The following is a 21,694-nucleotide window of genomic DNA, read 5'->3' as shown; positions in this document are numbered from 1 at the left end:
AGACTAGACCATAGACTAGACTATAGATTAGACTATAGAATAGACTATAGACTAGACTATAGACTAGACTATAGACTAGACTATAGACTAGACTATAGACTAGACTATAGACTAGACTATAGACTAGACTATAGACTAGACTATAGACTAGACTATAGACTAGACTATAGACTAGACTATAGACTAGACTATAGACTAGACTATAGACTAGACTATAGACTAGACTATAGACTAGACTATAGACTAGACTATAGACTAGACTATAGACTAGACTATAGACTTGACTATAGACTAGACTATAGACTAGACTACAGACTATAGACTAGACTGTAGCATAGACTATAGACAAGACTATGGACTAGACTATAGAGAAGACTTTCGATTAGACTATAGACTAGACTATAGACTAGACTAGACTATAGACTAGACTATAGACTAGACTATAGACTAGACTATAGACTAGACTATAGACTAGACTATAGACTAGACTGTAGCATAGACTATAGACAAGACTATGGACTAGACTATAGAGAAGACATTCGATTAGACTATAGACTAGACTAGACTATAGACTAGACTATAGACTAGGCTAGATAATAGACTAGACCATAGTTCTAGTTCAGTTTTAGTTCATAGACCATAGTTCTAGTTCAGTTCTAGTTCAGTTCAAGTTCAGTTCTAGTTCAGTTCTAGTTCAGTTCTAGTTCAGTTCTAGTTCAGTTCTAGTTCAGTTCTACTTCTGTTCTAGTTCAGTTCTGGTTCAGTTCTAGTTCAGTTCTAGTTCAGTTTTAGTTCATTTCTAGTTCAGATCTAGTAAACAATTTAAAAATCAAGTTGTTGGACGTATTTTTAAGATTTTTCTTAAGCCACTTTTTTTGCTAAATTTATGAAACCTAAAAAATTTAATTAAAACTTAAAATAAAACATAATAACATCATTGCCTAATAACCCATTTGTTAACAGTCTTTTTTGAACATTAATTACAAAAAAAAATATTCAACCAAGAACTTGTCTATAAAGTTTAGCAACAGATATTGCGTAGATTAGAACTTGTTTTCGTAATTTTTGTAACAAAATAACTGTCAAAACAAGTAAATTGTTCAGAGTTGACTACAGCATGTTACACATTTTTATTAAGAAATCCAAACCAGAGTAGAGGAGGAGGTATGAATGAATGTTTAATTTAACAATAACTTAACTCTCCTTAATTATGGTTTGACTTAATAAGGTTTTATTGACAATTAACTAGTTTCACAGAAAAGAAAACCGCAAACGTCAAACTATGCCAACATTTTATAGAGAGACAAGTTAAAAGCTAAAAAACAGATAAACAAATTGTATCAAACAGCTACAACAACTGTCTGTCCATCCATCCAGCCATATGTCTGTCTGTCTGCCAGCCTGTATTACTATCTTTGTAGGTTTTGTGTTTTTTTTGCTGTTGCTCTAATGAAAACAAAAATTGCGTCACCACAAATTGACATTGCGGTTTTTGCTCTAATTTGTATGCAATGACTTGACTAACAGACAAACGACAGCAACATTTAATGACAAGTTGTTGTATTGACAACAACCACTATAGCAATAATAAAAAACAAAAAAAAAAAAAAAAATGTGGGTGAAGCAGCAACATAAATAAACAACATCCAGTATGATCATCATGATCGTGCTTTGAACTATTTAGTAGGAAACTTGTTAAATTCAGGGCTAAAAAGAACAAAGGTTTTTTTAGAAAACAAATTTCCCACAACTATAATTTGTTTCAATGTTTCACATAAATAAAATGATCTTGTTATTTTCCTTCAGACGAGATCACACATGTTTTCATTTGTCTAGTACAATTATCAACCCCCCCTCTCCCTAATCCCAATATCACTTAAAACCTTTGGGAAATACATAATAACAATAATAATGTCTTTCGTAATAGTTATTGACATCAAACATTTGCTTTTTTTAAGAATCTTGCCAAAAATATATATAAATATTCTTTGAACTGCATTAATTTTTTAGTTGAAATAAAAATTATTATATGAAAATTTATATAGCAGAAAAAAGCCAAAGTTCTGTAGTACTAAATTTCATAGAGCGTGTGTCGTCTGAAATGAAATTTGTTCAATGACGTCAATATTTTAAATATATTTTTAATGCATATAAAAAACCTATAAAATTATCATTCCATTTGAACAAATTGCTTTTGTTATAAAAAATGATAAAAAAATTTCGTTTCGTTCTACTTTAATTCTAGTTCAGTTCTAGTTCATTTCTAGTTCAGTTCTAGTTCAGTTCTAGTTCAGTTCTAGTTCAGTTCTAGTTCAGTTCTAGTTTAGTTCTAGTTCAGTTCTAGTTAAGTTCTAGTTCAGTTCTAGTTCAGTTCTAGTTCAGTTCTAGTTCAATTCGAGTTTAGTTCTAGTTTAGTTCTAGTTCAGTCTAGTTCTTTTCTAGTTCATTTCTAGTTCAGTTCTAGTTCAGTTCTAATTCAGTTCTAATTCAGTTCTAGTTCAGTTCTAGTTCTAGTTCTAGTTCAGTTCTAGTTCAGTTCTAGTTCAGTTCTAGTTCAGTTCTAGTTCAGTTCTAGTTCAGTTCTAGTTCAGTTCTAGTTCAGTTCTAGTTCAGTTCTAGTTCAGTTCTAGTTCAGTTCTAGTTCAGTTCTAGTTCAGTTCTAGTTCAGATCTAGTTCAGTTCTAGTTCAGTTCTAGTTCAGTTCCAGTTCAGTTCTAGTTCAGTTCTAGTTCAGTTCTAGTTCAGTTCTAGTTCAATTCGAGTTTAGTTCTAGTTTAGTTCTAGTTTAGTTCTAGTTAAGTTCTAGTTCTTTTCTAGTTCTTTTCTAGTTCATTTCTAGTTCATTTCTAGTTCAGTTCTAGTTCAGTTCTAGTTCAATTCTAGTTCAGTTCTAGTTCAGTTCTAATTCAGTTCTAGTTCAGTTCTAGTTCAGTTCTAGAAGTTCTAGTTCAGTTCTAGTTCAGTTCTAGTTCAGTTCTAGTTCAGTTCTAGTTCAGTTCTAGTTCAGTTCTAGTTCAGTTCTAGTTCAGTTCTAGTTCAGTTCTAGTTCAGTTCTAGTTCAGTTCTAGTTCAGTTCTAGTTCAGTTCTAGTTCAGTTCTAGTTCAGTTCTAGTTCAGTTCTAGTTCAGTTTAAGTTAGTTCTACTTCAGTTCTAATTAATTTTAATTAAAACAAAAACTCTTTTACTAATAACACTATCAATCTCTCATCTACTCTTTTTAGGTATGGATCTGGTCAACGCATGCCCGCACAACAGACCTACGAGGCACCCGCCTGTGTTCAAAATGCCATGATGACAAAAGACAAAAAACCCTTTACCTACACACCCGGTGGCATTGATCTCTCGCAAATCAAATCGGAACGTATGGCTAAACGTCTGGCACGCAACGCACAAGCCGAAGGTGCCACCGGTGCCCAACAACATAATCGTCCCACTCAACCACAGTCACCCGGCGGACAGGCCTCTAGTCCCAATGCGGCCGCCTCTATGGGCGCTGCTGCCATGGGTATGCCGTTTCAGGTATTACCACCACCACCACCGCCAGCACCCGGTAAGAATTTTAATGGTGGCAGTGCACCAGCACCACCCCCACCACCACCATCCTCTTCCAATTTTTCCAATACAGGCACATTAGCACCACCCACCAATGGTGGTGGTGCTGGTGCTGGACGTGGTAGCGCACCCAATTCACCCAGTATGCCACGTAAATCACCAACACCACAACGTTTTGAACCACCACCAATGGGCTTTCGTCCAGAAATTAAAATTCCTCCAAATCCGATGGCGGCTTTGCGTAAAGTACCACCACCGGTGGAGAAGAATACCTTCTGGAAGGATGAATACGTTAAAGAGCGTTCGAAAAGTCCTATGGTGGAAGTGCCCAACAATAATGGCAGCCATAGCAATAATACAGAACACAACGACAGCGTTAACAGTGCTAGTAGCTCACCGCAAACGACCAATGCCACTAATAATGGTACTGCAACTATGAACAACGATAATATTGATGGTGAGAGCTGGGTTCCTCGAAAGGACTCACTTAAAGAGCAATATAATTAAAGCTTTACAATTTTGTTTATTACATTTTTTATCTATTTTATTTATAATTACTATCTTTTTTTAATTAATGGTTATGGTTGTCGTCTAGGCTTAAGATTAACTATCATCATATTTGAAAAGGGATTAAAGGAAATTTATAACTTATTGCTAACAAAAGTTTTATAAACTTTGTTTAGCAGACTACAAAGTTTAAGTGAACGAAAGAGAACAATTTCCTTGGGAACAGGTTTTAAACCCGGCTTTCAGCATAGTTTAACCTTAAACCAAAGTTTTCAATTTTAAACCTTAACTTTCATTACATTATTTTCTACAATTCCTTAAACTTTATTTAAACTTCGTTTAACAAACTACTCTCAAACTGCATATTTATCACTGACTGCTCTTTATCCATTACTTCATATTTTCTTAGCATTACATCCGACAACTATTATCATCATTACTTATTTAACGCTTTATATTTATTTAAGCTTTAAACTACACTTAACTGGTGAAGGCGCTTTTAAACCACGTACAAATAAACTACATCTTCATTATTTATCCTAAATATCCCATCAAAAACCTAATACTAACTTCCTCAACTCTTGTTAAAGATTTTCCAGATACTAATCCTGCTTAAAAGGATGCTTTTTTATCGAATTTCAAGGAGTAAATCTAAACATATTTATATCAGTTTAACAGATCTTAAGAATTATATTCTACATAGATCAGAGTATATAGACCCATAGGTCTTCATATTTAAACGTAGTTCCCACTTGAATTTCGGGAATTATGTGAAACATTTGATTGCAGATTTTTCACACAATTTCAAAACTTATAAGAATTTTGCTATTGAATTCTATTCCATACAGATCATAGTATATAGACCCGGACGTATTACACCCATAGGTCTTCAAATTTAATCGTAGTACCCATTTGAACTTCGGGAATTATACCAAACACTTATTTGCAGGATTTTCACACAAATTGTTAAACAATTTCAAAAATTTTAAGAATTTCAATTTAGATTTCTATTCCTTAAGGGTAGATCTTCAAATTTAATCGTAGCTCCCACTTGAACTTCGATCATTTTGCAAACATATGACTAAAGGTTTTTTTTAAACAATTTGTTATAGAATTTCAAATCTTTTAAGAATTTCACTTTAGAATTCTATTCCAAACAGATCAGAATATATTCAAAAGTATTACACCCATATATCTTCAAATTTATTCGTAGCTCCCATTTGAACTTCGGGAATTAAGCCAAAGATTTGTTTGCAGGGTTTTAACACAAATTGTTAAAAAATTTCAAAAATTTTACGAATTTTTCTTTAGAGTTCTATTCCTTAAGGATCAGAGTATATAGTTCCAAGAGTATTACCTACATAGGTATTCTAATATAAATGTAGCTCCCACTTGAACTTCGGGAATTAAGGCAATCATTTGTTTGCAGATTTTTACGCTAAACATTTGTTGGAAAATTTCATTCACTACAGATCAGAGAATAATGTTTAACAAGTATTAGGTGTTTAGGCATACAAAATCCAGCACTTACTCCTTGAAATGATCCGAAAACATCTAATGTTTGAATCATAATTTTTGGACAATTACATTAATTTCTTTTTATTCCATAACAAATTTCTAGGTTTTAAGAAAACGATGCCCACTACGACTACGAATAACAATGGATTACAACAAAATCAAACGAACAATAATTATACGAATTATCAACCGCAACAACAACAACAATTATACACGCCACCAACTCCAAATAACCAACAACAGCAACAATCTCCCATAAAACCCCTACAACAATCACCACAATATAGTGGTGTTACACAACAATCACCACAACTATCTTCATCACCCTTACAAACTACACAAATGACACAACAACAACAATCATCACCACAACAAACATCTAGACCCGAATTTCGTAGTGTGGCAGCACCCACATCACCAGCTGTCAATATTTATACTAGACAAACTGATAGTCCCCGTACAGCAGAAAATGCTACACCTCCACGAGCTACTGAAAGTCCTTTCAAATTTGCTCAACAGCAGCAACAGCAAAGAGCTCCTCCAGCTGTTTCTCCTTTGGCACAGCAATCTACACCTTCAACAGCTTCATCGGGAGCTTCAGTTTCACCCAATAACCAGGCACAAACAGTACCATGGCGCACTCAACGTAGTCAACCCCAACAACAACAACAGGCTCCAGCAGCAGTAGTAGCTCAGTCGCATCCTCAGCCTATTTATAATAATGTGCAAGCTCATTCACAACCACAACAACAGCAAAGAACTCCTGATTTTTCAACTCAACAATCGGCTTATCAAGGTCCTAAACCGGTAAGTAATATCAACAACTTTAAGGGGCTCGGCTCAAGAATTCTTTCCTCATACAAATGTTAAATATTTCAAATATTTACAACTACAAATAATTTTACATAATACCCACCCACTTAATAAAAACAAATACAATGTTTTTATAATTCACTCACGTTCCTCACAGTATTTTAATTAAATAAATTTTATTTTTTTTTACAAAACTATTCTATAGACCAATATTGGCTCTCTGTACATTGCACCATTGGCACCACCCACAGAGCCACAAGCTCAACACATTGTACGTCAACAAATGCAGCAGCAACAACAACGTGACTCACCCATGCGTCAAATGCCAGCACAACAGCAACAACCTACTGGCCCTGGCGCCTCTAACCAACAATTACGTTGGATGAGTACCCAACCATTGGCTAAAGAACAACCAGCCTGGGCACGCCCCGAAGAAAATGGTAATGTGGTGCCTTCATCATTGAATCGTATTAAGTCACCACCACCATCAGCTCAACCTCAAAGCATGTATCAACAGCAGCCCTTAAACTCGGGTAATAATGGTTTTATGCCTCAAGCGGCACCCCAAAACTTTGGTGCTCAACCAATGAATACCACAGGTTTGCGTTTGCAAATCAATTCACCAGTCAATCTAAACAATAGTAGTCAAAATGGACCCAAGGTAAAGTAATTAAAAAGAAGGAAAATAGTTTCTGAAATTACATAATTTTTTTATTTATTTAGGAACGCATCATACCCATACAATTGGAGCAAACTCCCACTTATACTCCAGCTCAGCCCAGCTTTAATCAGGCACAACAACAACAACAACACTTTGGAGCAGGTGGTATGCGTAAGTTATTTAACGAAAAATGAGTTATAATATAAGTTTTCTAAAAAAATCTTATAAAAGCTTTTCTATAAAAACTTATCTAAAAGCTTTTTACAAAACATAGAAGCCCTTTACTAAGCATAGAAGCCTTTTACAAAAGCATACAAGCTTTTCAAAAAGCATAAAAGCTTTTTACAAATATATAAAAGCTTTCTTTTAAAAGCTTTTATAGAAAAGCTTTCTAGTCATTCTATTAAAGTTTTTCTCTTATAGCTGTTCCTGTAAAATCTTAAAAGCTTTTATATAAAAGTTATAGAAAAGCTTTAAAATCTTCCTATCTGACCCAAAAATGGTTTTGTATAAAAACTTTTTCTAAAAAATTTAAAACTTTTCTATAAAAACATAATAGCTTTTCTGTAAAAGTTGAACTTTTCTATAGAAAAGTTGTTCACTTTGTGATGAACTTTTCTGTAGTAAAGTTATTATTCACATTGTGATGAACTTTTCTATAGAAAAGTTGTTCACATTGTGATGAACTTTTCTGTAGTAAAGTTATTATTCACATTGTGATGAACTTTTCTATAGAAAAGATGTTCACATTGTGATGAACTTTTCTATAGAAAAGTTGTTCACATTGTGATGAACTTTTCTATAGAAAAGTTGTTCACATTGTGATGAACTTTTCTATAGAAAAGTTGTTCACATTGTGATGAACTTTTCTATAGAAAAGTTGTTCACATTGTGATGAACTTTTCTATAGAAAAGTTGTTCACATTGTGATGAACTTTTCTATAGAAAAGTTTTTCAACTGTTATATAGAAAAGCTGTTCACATTGTGTTTAACTTTTCTATAGAAAAGTTGTTCATATTGTGATGAACTTTGTCATAGAAAAGTTGTTCACATTGTGATGAACTTTTCCATAGAAAAGTGGTTCACATTATGATGAATTTTTCTATAGAAATTCATCACAACTTAAAACTAATAATACATTTTTCCTTCCTCTTTTTTTCAGCCCCTGCTCCCGGTTATGTTGTACGTACACCCAATCAATTCGTAGATCAGGGTTACAACAATTTTGGCCAGCAGCAACAACAACAACAATCACAACCCCAACGTGTAATGTCACCAACATTGCAACAATTGAATGCACCACGTATGGTGCAACAAACTCAAAATAATGTAGCAACGGGCAATAAAACACATATAATACCAATTGCTTTGGAAAATAATGACGGTACTCGGGGACCCATTTCAAAGACACCCATCGTCATACAAAAGTAAGTTGAAAAGAAATTATTTTATAAGTGAGATATTAAAGTAAAGCTTTGTTGAATATTTATTTTTCTCTCTTAAATTTAACCATTTAAAAAAGTTAAAAGCTTTTTTTCTTCTTCTTTAAACTTTTACTAATAAAGCTTTTTCTCTCTATTTATTCTTTTGCTGTATGTATTTATAATTGTATATGCTTTAAAACCCCCTCCAAAAAAAATAAATAAAACCAAAATCAATTGAAAATTGTTTTTGTATGAAAATAAAGTGGGGATTACAATCTAGTAGTATATGACTGTCCACTAGAGGCTGAGATCAGATTTAGAAAAAATCGACTCAGGTAGCTTTCTTAAAACCCCAAAACCCAACAACGAAATCCTTTTCAACTTCCCTGTATGTGTGTGTGTGTTAATGTTAGTTAGAAGTTAGTTTATATGTTATGTGTCTTTTAACTTAGTTATTCATGAATTTATAAAGACATTTAGATTTGTAACGTTTTTGTTAAAAAAAGCTTTCACAGGTTTTCATTTATGTTCTAAACTATTACTAAAGTTTTCATTATTTTATATTAAATGTACTGATGTGTGCCTTATTAAAAAAAACTATTAATTGGTTTAAAAATAATCTTTACAAATCTTTTATTAACCTTTACTACTTTTTGGCTTCTTAAAAAAAAAACTCTAATATCTCATTTTTATTTATTCATCTCGAAAAAAATAAACAACCACTACCACACCCACATCACAACATCATCAATCACATATAATTTTAGTGATCAACGTACACCACCAGTACAATCGAAATCTTTTAGAATTTTACAAAAAATCACAGATACTATCGATGATGGCAGTAATGATGATAATGCAAACCAACAACAACAACAGCAGCAGCAACAACAGTCGGTTGAACCACAATTGCAGCGTCCAACATTTGCACGTCAAATGAGCGCTCAACAGGCCCGTCATAGTCCCACAGTCGAACAAATGAGACGTATGCAAATTGGACACGAACAAGGTAAGCATCGCTAGGAAGACGCACAACTAGATGACAGACAAAGGAGTGCGTAGAATGAAAGAGTAAGAGAGAGATAGGTAAGAATCTCTGGAACAGATTTTGTAGTCTGGATATAGAGTATCAGTAGGGCAGAGAGTAGGATTATGTGTGAGGTAAAAAGCTTTAAGTTTCAAATCAAGAAAAAACTAAGAAGATGAAGAATGAATAAGAATTTTAATATAAAACCTTTACTTAAAAGCTTTTAAAAAAGCTTTTTCAAATACTTTTAAAGTATTTGTTTAAAAAAGTAAAAAAAAAAACGTTTATTTAAAAAAAAGGAAAAGCTTTCTAATAAAAGCTTAACATATAAAGAATAAATAATGCTTTTAATATAACATAAAAGTTTTTTTCTGAAAGATTAGAGCTTTTTCACAAAATGTTGTTATTTTTTTCGAAATCCTTTATTAAAAATTTATTTAATTTTTATAAAAACATAAAAGCTTTTTATAAAAACGTAAAAGCTTTTTATATAATTAAAAGAAAACTTCAGTTTTCTAAAGAAAGGAGAAGCTTTTTAATAAAAGCTTAACACATGAAGCATGAATAAGGCTTCTAATATAACTAAAAAGTTCTTTCTTGAAAACTTTTTTTACAGATTTAAAACTTTTTATAAAAAGAAAAAAATTGTGAAAGCTTTTAATAAAAGTTCTAACTTTAAAGCTTTTTATTAAAAATTAAAAAAATTTTCCATAAAAGCTTTTACAAAGCATTTTATTAAAGTTTTAAAACTTTTCTTTTATAAAAAACTAAAAAGCTTTTTATAAACAGATAAAAAGCTTTTTATAATATGTTAAAAACAATTGTTTGAAGCCTTTTTAAAGCTAAACAAGATTTTTATAAAACCATTAAACCCAAAAGTGTTTAATATTATCTAAACAAAGCTTTCAAAATTCTATTACAAAAGCTTAAAAAGTGTAAAAAAACCTTTTATAAATATGTTAAAGAGCTTTTTGTAAAGGTTTAGGAAGATACGGATTAAGCTTTTTAAGAGTTAATAAGATTTTTATAAAAGCATAAAGAGATTCTTAGAAAAACTAAAAAATCTTAAAAAGAAAACTTAAAAAGCTTTTTAGAAAAAACGTCAAGAGCTTTTTAGAAATTAAAAAGAGCTTTTTAAAAACACTTAAAGAGCTTTCTCTTAATGCCGAAAAGGCTTTCTCTAAATACTTAAAAAAGAAATTGATATTAATTACAAAAGCTTTATAATAATTTCTAAGTCTTCAAAAGCTTTTTAAATAAAGTTTAAATGTTATACTAATAGAGCTTATTTATAATGACTCCTTAAAAGCTCTTTAATAAAAACTTAAAGATCTTTAAGTAAAAGCTTTTCCAATAAAAGCTTTTAATCAGAATTTGAAAATTTAAAGCTTTTTTTTTAATTCAAAACTTTTACTTTCAATCTAGGTTTGCGAAAATTTAGTTGTTTCTAGGACAAAGGAACATTTAATTTATTTACATTAAGCTTTTGATAAAAGTAAGCTTAAAAGCTTACTATGCCAGTTTCTTAAGGACATATTAAAACTCATTAAATTTCATTTGACTTTTTTTCTTTTTACTCTAATGTGTTTTGTCTACGTTTTGACTTGATTTTTTTTTTTTTGTATTCATTATAATAAGCTTTGAAAAGCTTATGGCTGGTTATGGAGTTTAACTCATTTTAATATTAATTTACTAAAAATAAAATAAACAATATTAATAATGATTAACTTAAACTTAAAAAATAACCAGGACTAAACTGATAAGATAAAAAATTTTCTAAGAGAAAAATTTAAAAGAAAATATTAATTAAATTTACTCTCTTTCTCTCTTTTTTTGTTTCTCATTTTAGGTAACTACTCAGCACCAACAACGCCTTCTGCTCTTAAATATAATCAACAACGCTCGTTTTATGGTAAAAGCTTAAAAAAAAGCTTTTTTTCTTTTGTTTTAATGAAATTAGTTTTACTTTTGTTTAAAGAGAAAATTTTATTCTAACAAACTTTTTACTCTCTTTTTGTTTTTGTTTGCAAAGATAACTCTCAACAATATATACCACCCAGTGAACAACAAATAACCGAACCGAAAAAATATACCGGTAGCGCTATACCAAGTCGATCATTTAAAATCTTACAGGCCATGACACAACCAGAAAATGCTGGTAAGTTTTCTTTTTTTTTTCATACAACTTTTAAAAGCTTTTCTTTTATTTAGTTTTAGTTTTATTTTTATTGAAATCATTTAAAAATCATCTTTAGTATTTTAGGTTTATTTAACTTTATTACAACATTTTCTAACCTCAAAAAGAAATTCATTCAACATTTGTAAATATCATTATTTCATTTGATCTTCTTTTTTTTAAATTCTTACAATTTCTCACAAACATTTATACATTTGACTCATCTGCATTTGAAATATAAATATTTTTTTTCAAATTAATTTAATTACTGTATAGGAGAGTATATGTGAGAAAAGTCAGAGAGAGAGACAGTGAAAATTTCACCTTTTTTTAAATAGTTTTAAAATTAATTGCAACTTTTTTTCTTACTTTTAAATGATAACTGATTTTTGTTTATTAAAAATAAATATTTTGTTTATAATTTTTTTTAAGTTTGCTGTTTCTTTTTTTTAATTATTAAATTTTTTTTCTTTTTTATAGTTTAAGTTTATTAAGATCGTTTTTGTTAATCTTAAGATCATGCCAATGAACATTTAATTAATCCATTTGGGAGAATTTTTTTTTAATTTTAATGCACGTTAATGTTTTTTACTAAAAATAAATTATTTTTATATTGAACTTGAATTGAAGATATTTGCTAAAGATCTGATCAGATTAAAGACTAGAAGATATAAACCAAACTATTTTTCAGAGTATAAACTGGACTATAGTCCACTCCATAGTCCAGTCAATTGACTATACTTTAGACTTAAACAAAAAATCTAGACTAAAGACAAGATTATACTCGAGACTATTGACAGGACTTTATTTCAGACTTTAACTCAGAGACTATAGGCCAGACTATAGACGAGACTGCAAACAAGATTCTAGCTCTGATTACAGGCAAGATTATAGTCAAGACTATAGAAAGGACTATATTCCAGACAGGACTATAGGTCTGACTATAGACAAGACTGCACCCTATAGAAAAGGATATAGAACAAACTTGCTATTGTCAAGACTATAGGCCACGACTACAACTCATACTTTAGACAAGACTATAGTCCAGACAATAGTCCAAACTATAGACAAGGCTAAAGTCCAGACTATAGACAAGACTATATGGCAGACTATAGACAAGACTATATGGCAGACTATAGACAAGACTATAGTCCAGAATATAGACAAGACTATAGTAGTCCAGACTATAGACAAGACTATAGTCCAGACTATTGACAAGACTATAGTCCAGACTATAGACATTACCATAGTCCAGACTATAGACAATACTATAGTCCAGACTATAGTCTAGACTACAGACAAGACTATAGTCCAGACTATAGACAAGACTATAGCCCAGAATATAGACAAGTCTATAGACTACACTATAGTCCAGACTATAGACAATACCATAGTCCAGACTATAGACAATACTATAGTCCAGACTATAGACAATACTATAGTCCAGACTATAGACAATACTATAGTCCAGACTATAGTCCAGACTATAGTCAAGACTATAGTCCAGACTTTAGACTAGACTATAGTCCAGACTATAGACAAGACTATAGTCCAGACTATAGACAAGACTATAGTCCAGACTATAGACAAGACTATAGTCCAGACTATAGACAAGACTATAGTCCAGACTATAGACAAGACTATAGTCCAGACTATAGACAGTACCATAGTCCAGACTATAGACAATACTATAGTCCAGACTATAGACAATACTATAGTCCAGACTATAGACAATACTATAGTCCAGACTATAGACAATACTATAGTCCAGACTATAGACAGTACTATAGTCCAGACTATAAACAAGACTATTGACAAGACTATAGTCCAGAATATAGACAAGACTATATACTGCACTATAGTCCAGACTATAGACAAAACTATAGTCCAGACTATAGATAAGACTATAGTCCAGAATATAGACAAGACTATAGTCCAGTCTATAGACAAGACTATAGTCCAGACTTTAGACAAGACTATATATAGTCCAGACTTTAGACAAGACTATAGTCCAGACTACAGACAAGACTACAGTCCAGACTATAGACATGATTACAGCCCAGACTATAGAAAAGACTTAGATAAGACAACAGTTTAGTCCTTAGATAAGAATACAGACAAGACTTTAGGCCAAACTATAGACAAGACTATAGTTCAGGCTATAGACAGGACTATAGACTAAGCTATACTCCAGACTATATATAAGAGATAATATTATATTCCAGGATATGGGCAAGATACAAAACAACAGCCCAGTCTATAGGCAAAAGTTTAGACACGATCTTAGTCCAGACTAAAGACATGGTTGCAGTCCACACTATTGAAGAGACAATAGTTCAGACTATAGCTCAAACTTTAAACAAGACAGAAAACAAGTCCAGACTAAATACAAAACTATAGTCCAGACTATGCTGTAGTACAGACTATAGATCTGAATTAAGTCTATACTATTCATATACATAATTACAATTTTGTAAGATTCTACTCAATAGAAAGCTTTTAACCTTCAAAAGCTTTCGAACTCCCAATTTGAAAAGAAAAAAAATGAATCTTAAAAAAAATTCTTGGGAAAAAAAATTATCCAAAATGGATTAATATCGCACACACTTACATACAACGTGCTTTTTTCACAATTACTTTCAACATCAACAATTCAAAAGCCAGCACCAGCGTCATCAACACCACCCACCCCAAACAACTTCACTTCCTCACACTACATTGAAACATATTCGAAATTTCACATAAATCGAAATCGGTATTTTTGTGTTGTATGTCAAAAAAATTTTGTTGTACTTCATATGTTTTTAATTCATCAAAACAAAAATTTATTTCATTATCTTTGTTTTTTTTTTTTTCTCTTTTTCCTTTATATTTTTATATATTGTCCCAAAATGCACGATGATCACAAAATAAAAATTGTAATTGCAAAAAAAAAAAAAAAAAAACTCATGTAGACGAACAGGAAAATTGTGAAAATAATAACGAAATGAACGAAATTGTATCAAAACCTGAAAGTAATAGACATTCATATGCTTCCACTTCATCTACGGCTGAGCCGGTATCATCATGTTCATCTACTTCCATAAGTTCAGAATTGGCTTTCTCATCTTCACCCTCACCCACACCACCACCATCACAACCTTTATCTTATCCCCCTTATCCATATCCCTATGGTTATCCCTGGTATCCACCACCACCACCCCCAACTCATATGCCTGGTCAGAATGGTGAGAGTGGTGTGCCTACTAATTGGCATTATCCTTATCCAATGCATTCGGCCACACCACCTCCACAACCCATGTCGTCAGCAGGCGAACAATCTAATCCTCCTACACATTATCCACCTTATGCCTATTATTATCCCTACTATCCCCCACCACCACACATGTCACCATATGCTCTCCCATCAAATCGTAATAGTTCTACAGAACCTTCTTCCGAATATGATTTACAAAATATGTATCCTTCTTACATGCCTCCCCCACCTCCATATTTAGCTTATCCTTATCCCGTAGCTCCTAGTTATAGCCATAGTTCAAGTTCTAGTAGGGCCAGCAGTGTATTGCCTGATATTATTATAACACCCAGTACCGATGATGTACCCTCTCAGGTCATAATGAAACATCATATTAAAGTAGAAAAAGAACCACGTAAACAGAGGGAAGGGTCCATAGAAATTGAAGATGTTACTTCACTCAAGTCAAATCCTCCTCCCAAGGGTACTGTTGTCGATATTTTAACGCAACATTTACAGAACATGTCCAAGGGCATAGAGAATAATTTGAATAGCAAACGTCAAGCTAAGAAATCGTATAAAAAGAATATCGAACAGAAATCTCCAGAAGATAATACATCACCAGTACAAATTACCATGGCGACAGAATCAGAGAAGGATTCTGAAACCGAAACTTCAGATTCGGATATAACACCTAAGCAAATGGATAAAAAGGGGCCGGTTCCTCTGAAATCTATAAGATCGGTGAATAATATACAAATATATAATGGAAAGAAAATCCAACAAGGCGAAGAAGATTCTAGTTCAGAATCTGAATCGGATGATGATGATGAAACAACAGCCGATGGTGAAAGTGATATCTTTGATGAAGAGGAAGATGAAGAAGAAACTCATGAACATCAGCATGATTTTGAATTAGAAGAGCACATAGAGCAAGAATCGGAAACATCTGACAGTGAAGGATTCATAATCGATGATAATCTTAGTGTGATCTATGAGGAAGAGAGTGAAATGGAAAAGAGTAGTGACATGGCAAAGACAGTGATACGAGGCGATAGATCAACACAAAGCGATGATTTATCTCTAGACAAAGATGATCCTCCCGATGAATTGCCACGACAAATCGAGGAAAATGATGAAGAAGATTCTACCTCGGTTACCGTAAGATTGCCTTTGAAATTCTCCTTTAGCAGCTCTAAAGATGCCGATAATATTGCCACCGTAGAGGTGGGCAAATCCCAAATAGAGGAAAAAAGAAATAGTATTTCTTTGGCTGAAAAACGCAATTCCTTTAGTGTGGCTACGCTTAAAAGTGATTCCGAAGACAATGATTATGATGATTGTGATGTCAGTGTTACCATTTCTTTAACACAATCTTCCAAATCTAATTCATTGGAAGCTAAAGTTGAAAATAAAAATAAGGCTGAACTATATCCCATAGAAGATATGTCTCTTCCCGAAGAAGCTTTGCAAAAGATTGAATCAAGTCAGGAAGATGTTTCGGTTTCCTTGTCTCTAAATATGCGCAATAAATTTGCCCCAGAAACCATAAATGGTGGCTTAACCAATAATATAGCTTTAGTTAAGGAAACTAAGCCTGTAACTGTACCTACACCAACTGTAGTAGCAGCAGCAGCTAACAATGCTGGTTCACCTGAAGAAATGGATTTCTTTGCCACATTAATGGCTACCAAAATGCAGGCTCAAAAGATTAAGGAACAGTCAGCTAGTTATTGGGGTAAATCAACGGAATCTAAGGAGGAAACAGCTAAGGAATCTGACAAGCAGGAAATTCAAGAAAACAAGGAAAAAGAGCAAACTTCCTTAGAGAGCAAGGAAACTAAAGTGAATTTCTGGAGTAATTACTCCGAAACTAAGGAGGAAACAGCCAAGGAAACTCAAAAGCAGGAAATTCTAAAGGAAGACAAATCAGAAAGTATAGAACAAGAGCAAACTTCTTTAGAAAGTAAAGAAAGCAAAATGAATTTCTGGTCTAAATACTCCCAGAAAACAAAAGAGGAAACTTCAGTGGAAACCAAGCAGGAAGAAACAAAAACATTCATACAATCTAAAGCATCTACAAACTCCAGCAGTATGGAAATGGAAAACAAAACAAACGAAGAATCCTCCAAGAGTCAAGAAGAGATTAAAAAGCCGAAATTTAGTTTCTGGGATCGTTGTTCGTCGATACCTAAAGAGGAGAAGAAGGAAGTTAAGGAAACTAAAGCAGGTTTAGATTCTAACTTCTGGGAACGCTATTCTAAATCCACACAACAAAGCGAAAAAACAGAAACACAAATTGAAGTCCAAACATCTCAAGAAAGTTCTTCTATAGCATCACAAGAGAAGAATGAAATAACAACAGCAGTGGAAACTAAAGAACCTACATTCTGGGAACGTTATTCCAAACCAATAGAACATATTGAAGCTACAGAAACTAAAAGCCAAATCGAAGACTCTAAACCAGAAGAAATTGAGGATATTTGGGCTCAACGTGATGAAGATGCTGAGGTAAGGAAACCATCCTTTACATTCTGGAATAAACACACAAATACGGAACTTAATGAAAGCTCTTCGATTGCGCAAACCACCGAAGAGGTAGTGGATATTTGGGCTGATCGTGTTGAAGATTTGCCACCCATTAAACCCACAGTAAGCAAACTTAAATCATTAGAATCGGCTAAGAACTCCTTCTGGTCTAGTGTATCTGAAGCCAATAAAACCGTAGAGCCCGCAAAACCTATACCAGAACCAGAATGTATTACTATAGTTGAATTTAATTTAACGGTACTCAGATCATTTGTAAAGGAAGTTCCACAACCACAAATAGCTTCTGTACATTATGAGGAGGAAAACGTAGAAGAAATCCCAGTTGAAGAGCCAGAAGAAACTGAAGAAATAGATTTTTGGGCTCAAATTGAACCAGCACGTAAATCGCCAGAACCAAAGATCATTGTTAAAGAACCCGCTTATTACAATAGCTTCACAGAACAGCAGCAAACACCAACTTATATCAACTCATTTGGAGAGCAGGAATGTAGTATGTATAATGATGATAATATACCCACTACAGCTGATCACTTTGATCCTCTTAAGTATCCAGAAGAACCGCGAGAAGTTGATACTGATGAAGAAATTGATTTCTGGGCAGAGATCGAAGCCAAACACCAAAGAGAGGACAATGATGATGATGTTACCTTCCATAAATCTGCCTCATTTTGGGCTTCACGCGAACGTCATAATTCAGTGGACGAGACACCTTATAAACCAGTTTTACCTAAAGCTTTTCATGCCAAACTACCCGATGAGCCTCCATCAGCGGATATCAATATTTGGGAAGCTTTAGAGGCTCACAAAGGCGAAGAGCCAGTAATTATAGATCCAGCTGTAGAAGAAGACAAGGCTTTGGTTCAGGAATATGATGAAATGGCACAACAGGAAGTCCCCGAAGTAACAGAAGAAGAGCATAATGATGATGCCATATCAGTTCACGAAGCAGTTGTGGCTACAGTGTGGTGTCCACCGGCACAAATAAATCAAGTAGAAGAAACGGAAATCGCTGAACAACCTGAAGTTGACATCTGGCCTCCACCACCCACAGAACAAGAAATGTCACAGGCAATGGAAGAAGTTAAAACAGAACGAGATGAATTGGAGATTAAGCGTAATAATTACAGAAAGGCCATGGCCTTCTTTACCACCTCCATAGATGAAAATAAAGAACAAAGTGTGGAACGTTATGAGCGCACCAGTAGGATTAACTCACAACGTTCATCCTGTATTGAAGAAGAAAATGAAAAATGGGATTGGGATGCTGTAAGTGAAGCTCTGCAACAGGATAGTGGAGAACAGAAAGCGGAAACAATAGTGGAAACTGTGGCAGCACCAATTCCAGAAACTTTAGCTAAAGAACAAACTCCACAAGTAATACCAGAAGCTACAGCTATCAAGGAAGAAACACCTTTGCCAGAGGTATATGTTGAGCCCACATTGAAACGTTTGTCTAATGGTTTGCCCGATTTGGAGGTTAATAAATTTAATGAGGAAAGAAAAATCTCGGTAAAAGCACGCATTTCAGCTTTCGAAAGTGGTTCTGTTGAACAGACTTCAGATTCACGCAGAAATTCTATTAAAAATCAATCACTCTCAGTGGAAAGTTATACTAGACAAAGTTCTTTATCACGCAACAGCAGTACCCAGCGATCGGAATCCGAAATGGATGAAGATGATTCGGGTGTTACCGATATGAATAAACAACTTTCGGAAACCGATACAGAATCAGAAAGTTTCCCTGAATTACGCAAAATGTCTTCATATCAAAGAGCTGCCACACATTCAAGATTGTTTAAACTTTTGCAAGATGATCCTGAAGTAGCGGAAGCCAATGAGAATGCCGATGAATTCCAATTTAAACCCAGTCGCAGGAAGATTATACATAATGTTAGTATTACGCGTAAACAAAATCCCAAAGCCTTGGCGGAGGCTGAAACCATGACCCAAAGAAGAGAACGCTTATCTTTACCTTTGCGTAAAAACACCAGCATAGATGCTGATAATCCCTCAACACCCAATAGTCCCGCCTCACCCATAATGGGCCACTCGGCCAACAAATCGTCGGTGGTTAGTGATAAATTGGTCAGTGAATTGGTGCAAAGTTTATTGCTCAAAAGTGACAGCACACATTTTAAAAAATTACCCATGGAAAAGCTGCAGGCAGCTGCCAAAAGAGTTTTAGAAGAGGAACTGGATTCCTTGGAGAATACCTCGGTGGACTCTACACCGGCCATGACACCTAACGATATGAAAAAAGATAAATCATATGCCGATTATTATAATACTTGGTCGGATGCTCAGGGCTCAGAGGAAATTGTGCCCTCAAAATCTTTTAGGGCCCTGCAAGATTCACGACGCAGTCCCTGGACAGCCAGATGTCCCAGAGTATTAGGTTCAAAACCCATAAATTTGGCTAGAGTAACAGAATCACCGGAAATTTCTATGCGTACCAGCAAAAGTCCCGAATGTTTTAGACAGTCGCGAGAAAGTTCTATAGGCAAGTGGAAAAAATCATAGTTTAGGTCTAAAGGGGTACAAGAAATAAGAAAATTTGGGGCTCTCAGAAAAACACAGTTGGTATTACAACTTAATTAAGATACAGGGGAAAAGTAGAATATAAGTTTAGATTTTACTGCCATTTACGTATATTTTAATTGACAACACACAGTTCAAACTTCTAGTCGTAGTGCTCGAACGAAAGCAACGAATTTTTTCAGGAAAGGAAATCGAAAGATGAACTTAAAGAAACACAAAAAAAAAACAAGCATTATGATCTTAAAACAGTTCCTAGAACTAGGACTATGTTCGAATTTTTGCATTTTTTTTAATTGAATCAAATTCAAACTTAAAGTTAAGCTACATGTCGCACAAATCGCATCAATCATCATCCTCACCTCATAACATTTAACATATGTATATTTACCAGGCTATGATCAATCAATTGTCGTTCATTGTTTCGTTAAATAAATAAAAAAATTAAACATTTCCACAAAACAATTCGTTTGTTACCTTCAAAAATAAATGTAAAAATTATGACGCACCACCACTACCTCCACCACCAAAAACAAAAAAATAATAATCTCTCACATTTTAATTTGTGTAAATTCCTCCAAAATATAAAAAATAAATCAGTCAATCAAATTTCTAAAATCAAAAAAACCATGTTCAAAAATTCTAAGGTACATATAAAAATTAATTATATTAATTAAAACATTTATCAAAATTCTATTTCATTTAATACGTTTTTCTTTTTCGTTTTTAATTACAAAAAAAAAACAATACTTATTGTAATTGCATTTTGTTTTATTATTATTTAAATTAATCAATTGCCAGCTTTCTTGTAGCTAAATAAATTATTAAATGTTTTTTATTTTTATTATTTAAAACTTAAAATATTTGCGATAAAATATTGAAAATGTCAAGACTTTTATTAAAGTTTTTAAAGACATCATTCGTTCCTGAGCGCCACTACAAATTTGTTATTCCACAGTTTGTAATTTCGATATTATCTATGCCCAATTCATTAGGTAATGAATAGATCGATAAGATCAGATGGTAGGTCCTTTTTCCTTTTACACTTATGTAGATTATTTTTTCATCTTCCTCTCAGATTTCGTAGAGCTCTCTCTCTCATTAAGCTATTCGAGCAAATAGTTTTTTTTTTCTAATTTCTACTTTTTCGCATCCTTTTTCCATTTACTCTTATGGAGATTATTTTTTATCTTTCTCTCAGATTTCGTAGAGCTCTCCCTCATTAAGCTATTCGAGCAAATAGTTTTTTCTAATTTCTAGTTTTTGCCTTAAACCTTCCGCGCACAAAACTAAACCGCCGGACTTTTAATGGATATGACGCCACCACACACTTTATTTTGACTTATAACGATAATTTTTTATGAAAATACTTATCATTCATTAAATTGAGTATTTTGCTTTGTGAGGAGCATTGATCATCTGTGTGATTAGTTTCTTTTGATATTTGTATCAAAGATCGATGAACTTTTTTCTTTTAACTTCTTTTTACATGTTACTGGGCCGTTAACGACTTTGGATCAGATATCGATGCACATTATTTCTTTTGATACTGGATCGTTATAGGCTTTAGATCAAAGATATTTCTCTTTATATATTTTTTTCATTATACAGGAATTTTATAATGTTTGGATCAAATAAAGATGTACATTCTCTTTTTCAAGTTCTCCTTACATAATACTGGACCGTTATAGATT

The 21,694-nt window shown here is 33.1% G+C and overlaps 1 protein-coding gene across 7 annotated transcripts in view; it reads left to right on the top strand.

Moving 5' to 3' along the window:
- The window catches only part of LOC111685447 (protein piccolo), a 45,867-nt gene extending 25,381 nt beyond the window's left edge, over positions 1-20,486 (top strand). For 3 of the 7 annotated variants that reach the window (XM_046945086.1, XM_046945087.1, XM_046945082.1), the window contains 10 exons: positions 3,223-4,010; positions 5,682-6,385; positions 6,597-7,052; positions 7,115-7,223; positions 8,216-8,480; positions 8,741-8,812; positions 9,245-9,486; positions 11,354-11,416; positions 11,537-11,662; positions 14,635-20,486. In XM_046945086.1, coding sequence (XP_046801042.1) covers positions 3,223-4,010; positions 5,682-6,385; positions 6,597-7,052; positions 7,115-7,223; positions 8,216-8,480; positions 8,741-8,812; positions 9,245-9,486; positions 11,354-11,416; positions 11,537-11,662; positions 14,635-19,985 — 8,176 coding nt within the window. In that variant the 3' untranslated portion in view covers positions 19,986-20,486. The remainder of the gene's footprint in view (positions 1-3,222; positions 4,011-5,681; positions 6,386-6,596; positions 7,053-7,114; positions 7,224-8,215; positions 8,481-8,740; positions 8,813-9,244; positions 9,487-11,353; positions 11,417-11,536; positions 11,663-14,634) is intronic. The other 4 variants (XM_046945088.1, XM_046945083.1, XM_046945085.1 and 1 more) reach the window with 4 other exon arrangements.
- The last annotated feature ends 1,208 nt before the right edge of the window (positions 20,487-21,694 follow it).

This window comes from Lucilia cuprina, chromosome 2 (assembly GCF_022045245.1).
Source record: "Lucilia cuprina isolate Lc7/37 chromosome 2, ASM2204524v1, whole genome shotgun sequence".
In the NCBI taxonomy this organism is placed as follows: Eukaryota; Metazoa; Arthropoda; class Insecta; order Diptera; family Calliphoridae; genus Lucilia; species Lucilia cuprina.
Note: the sequence above shows the minus strand (reverse complement) of the source record. Positions and strands in the feature narration are given on the sequence as shown.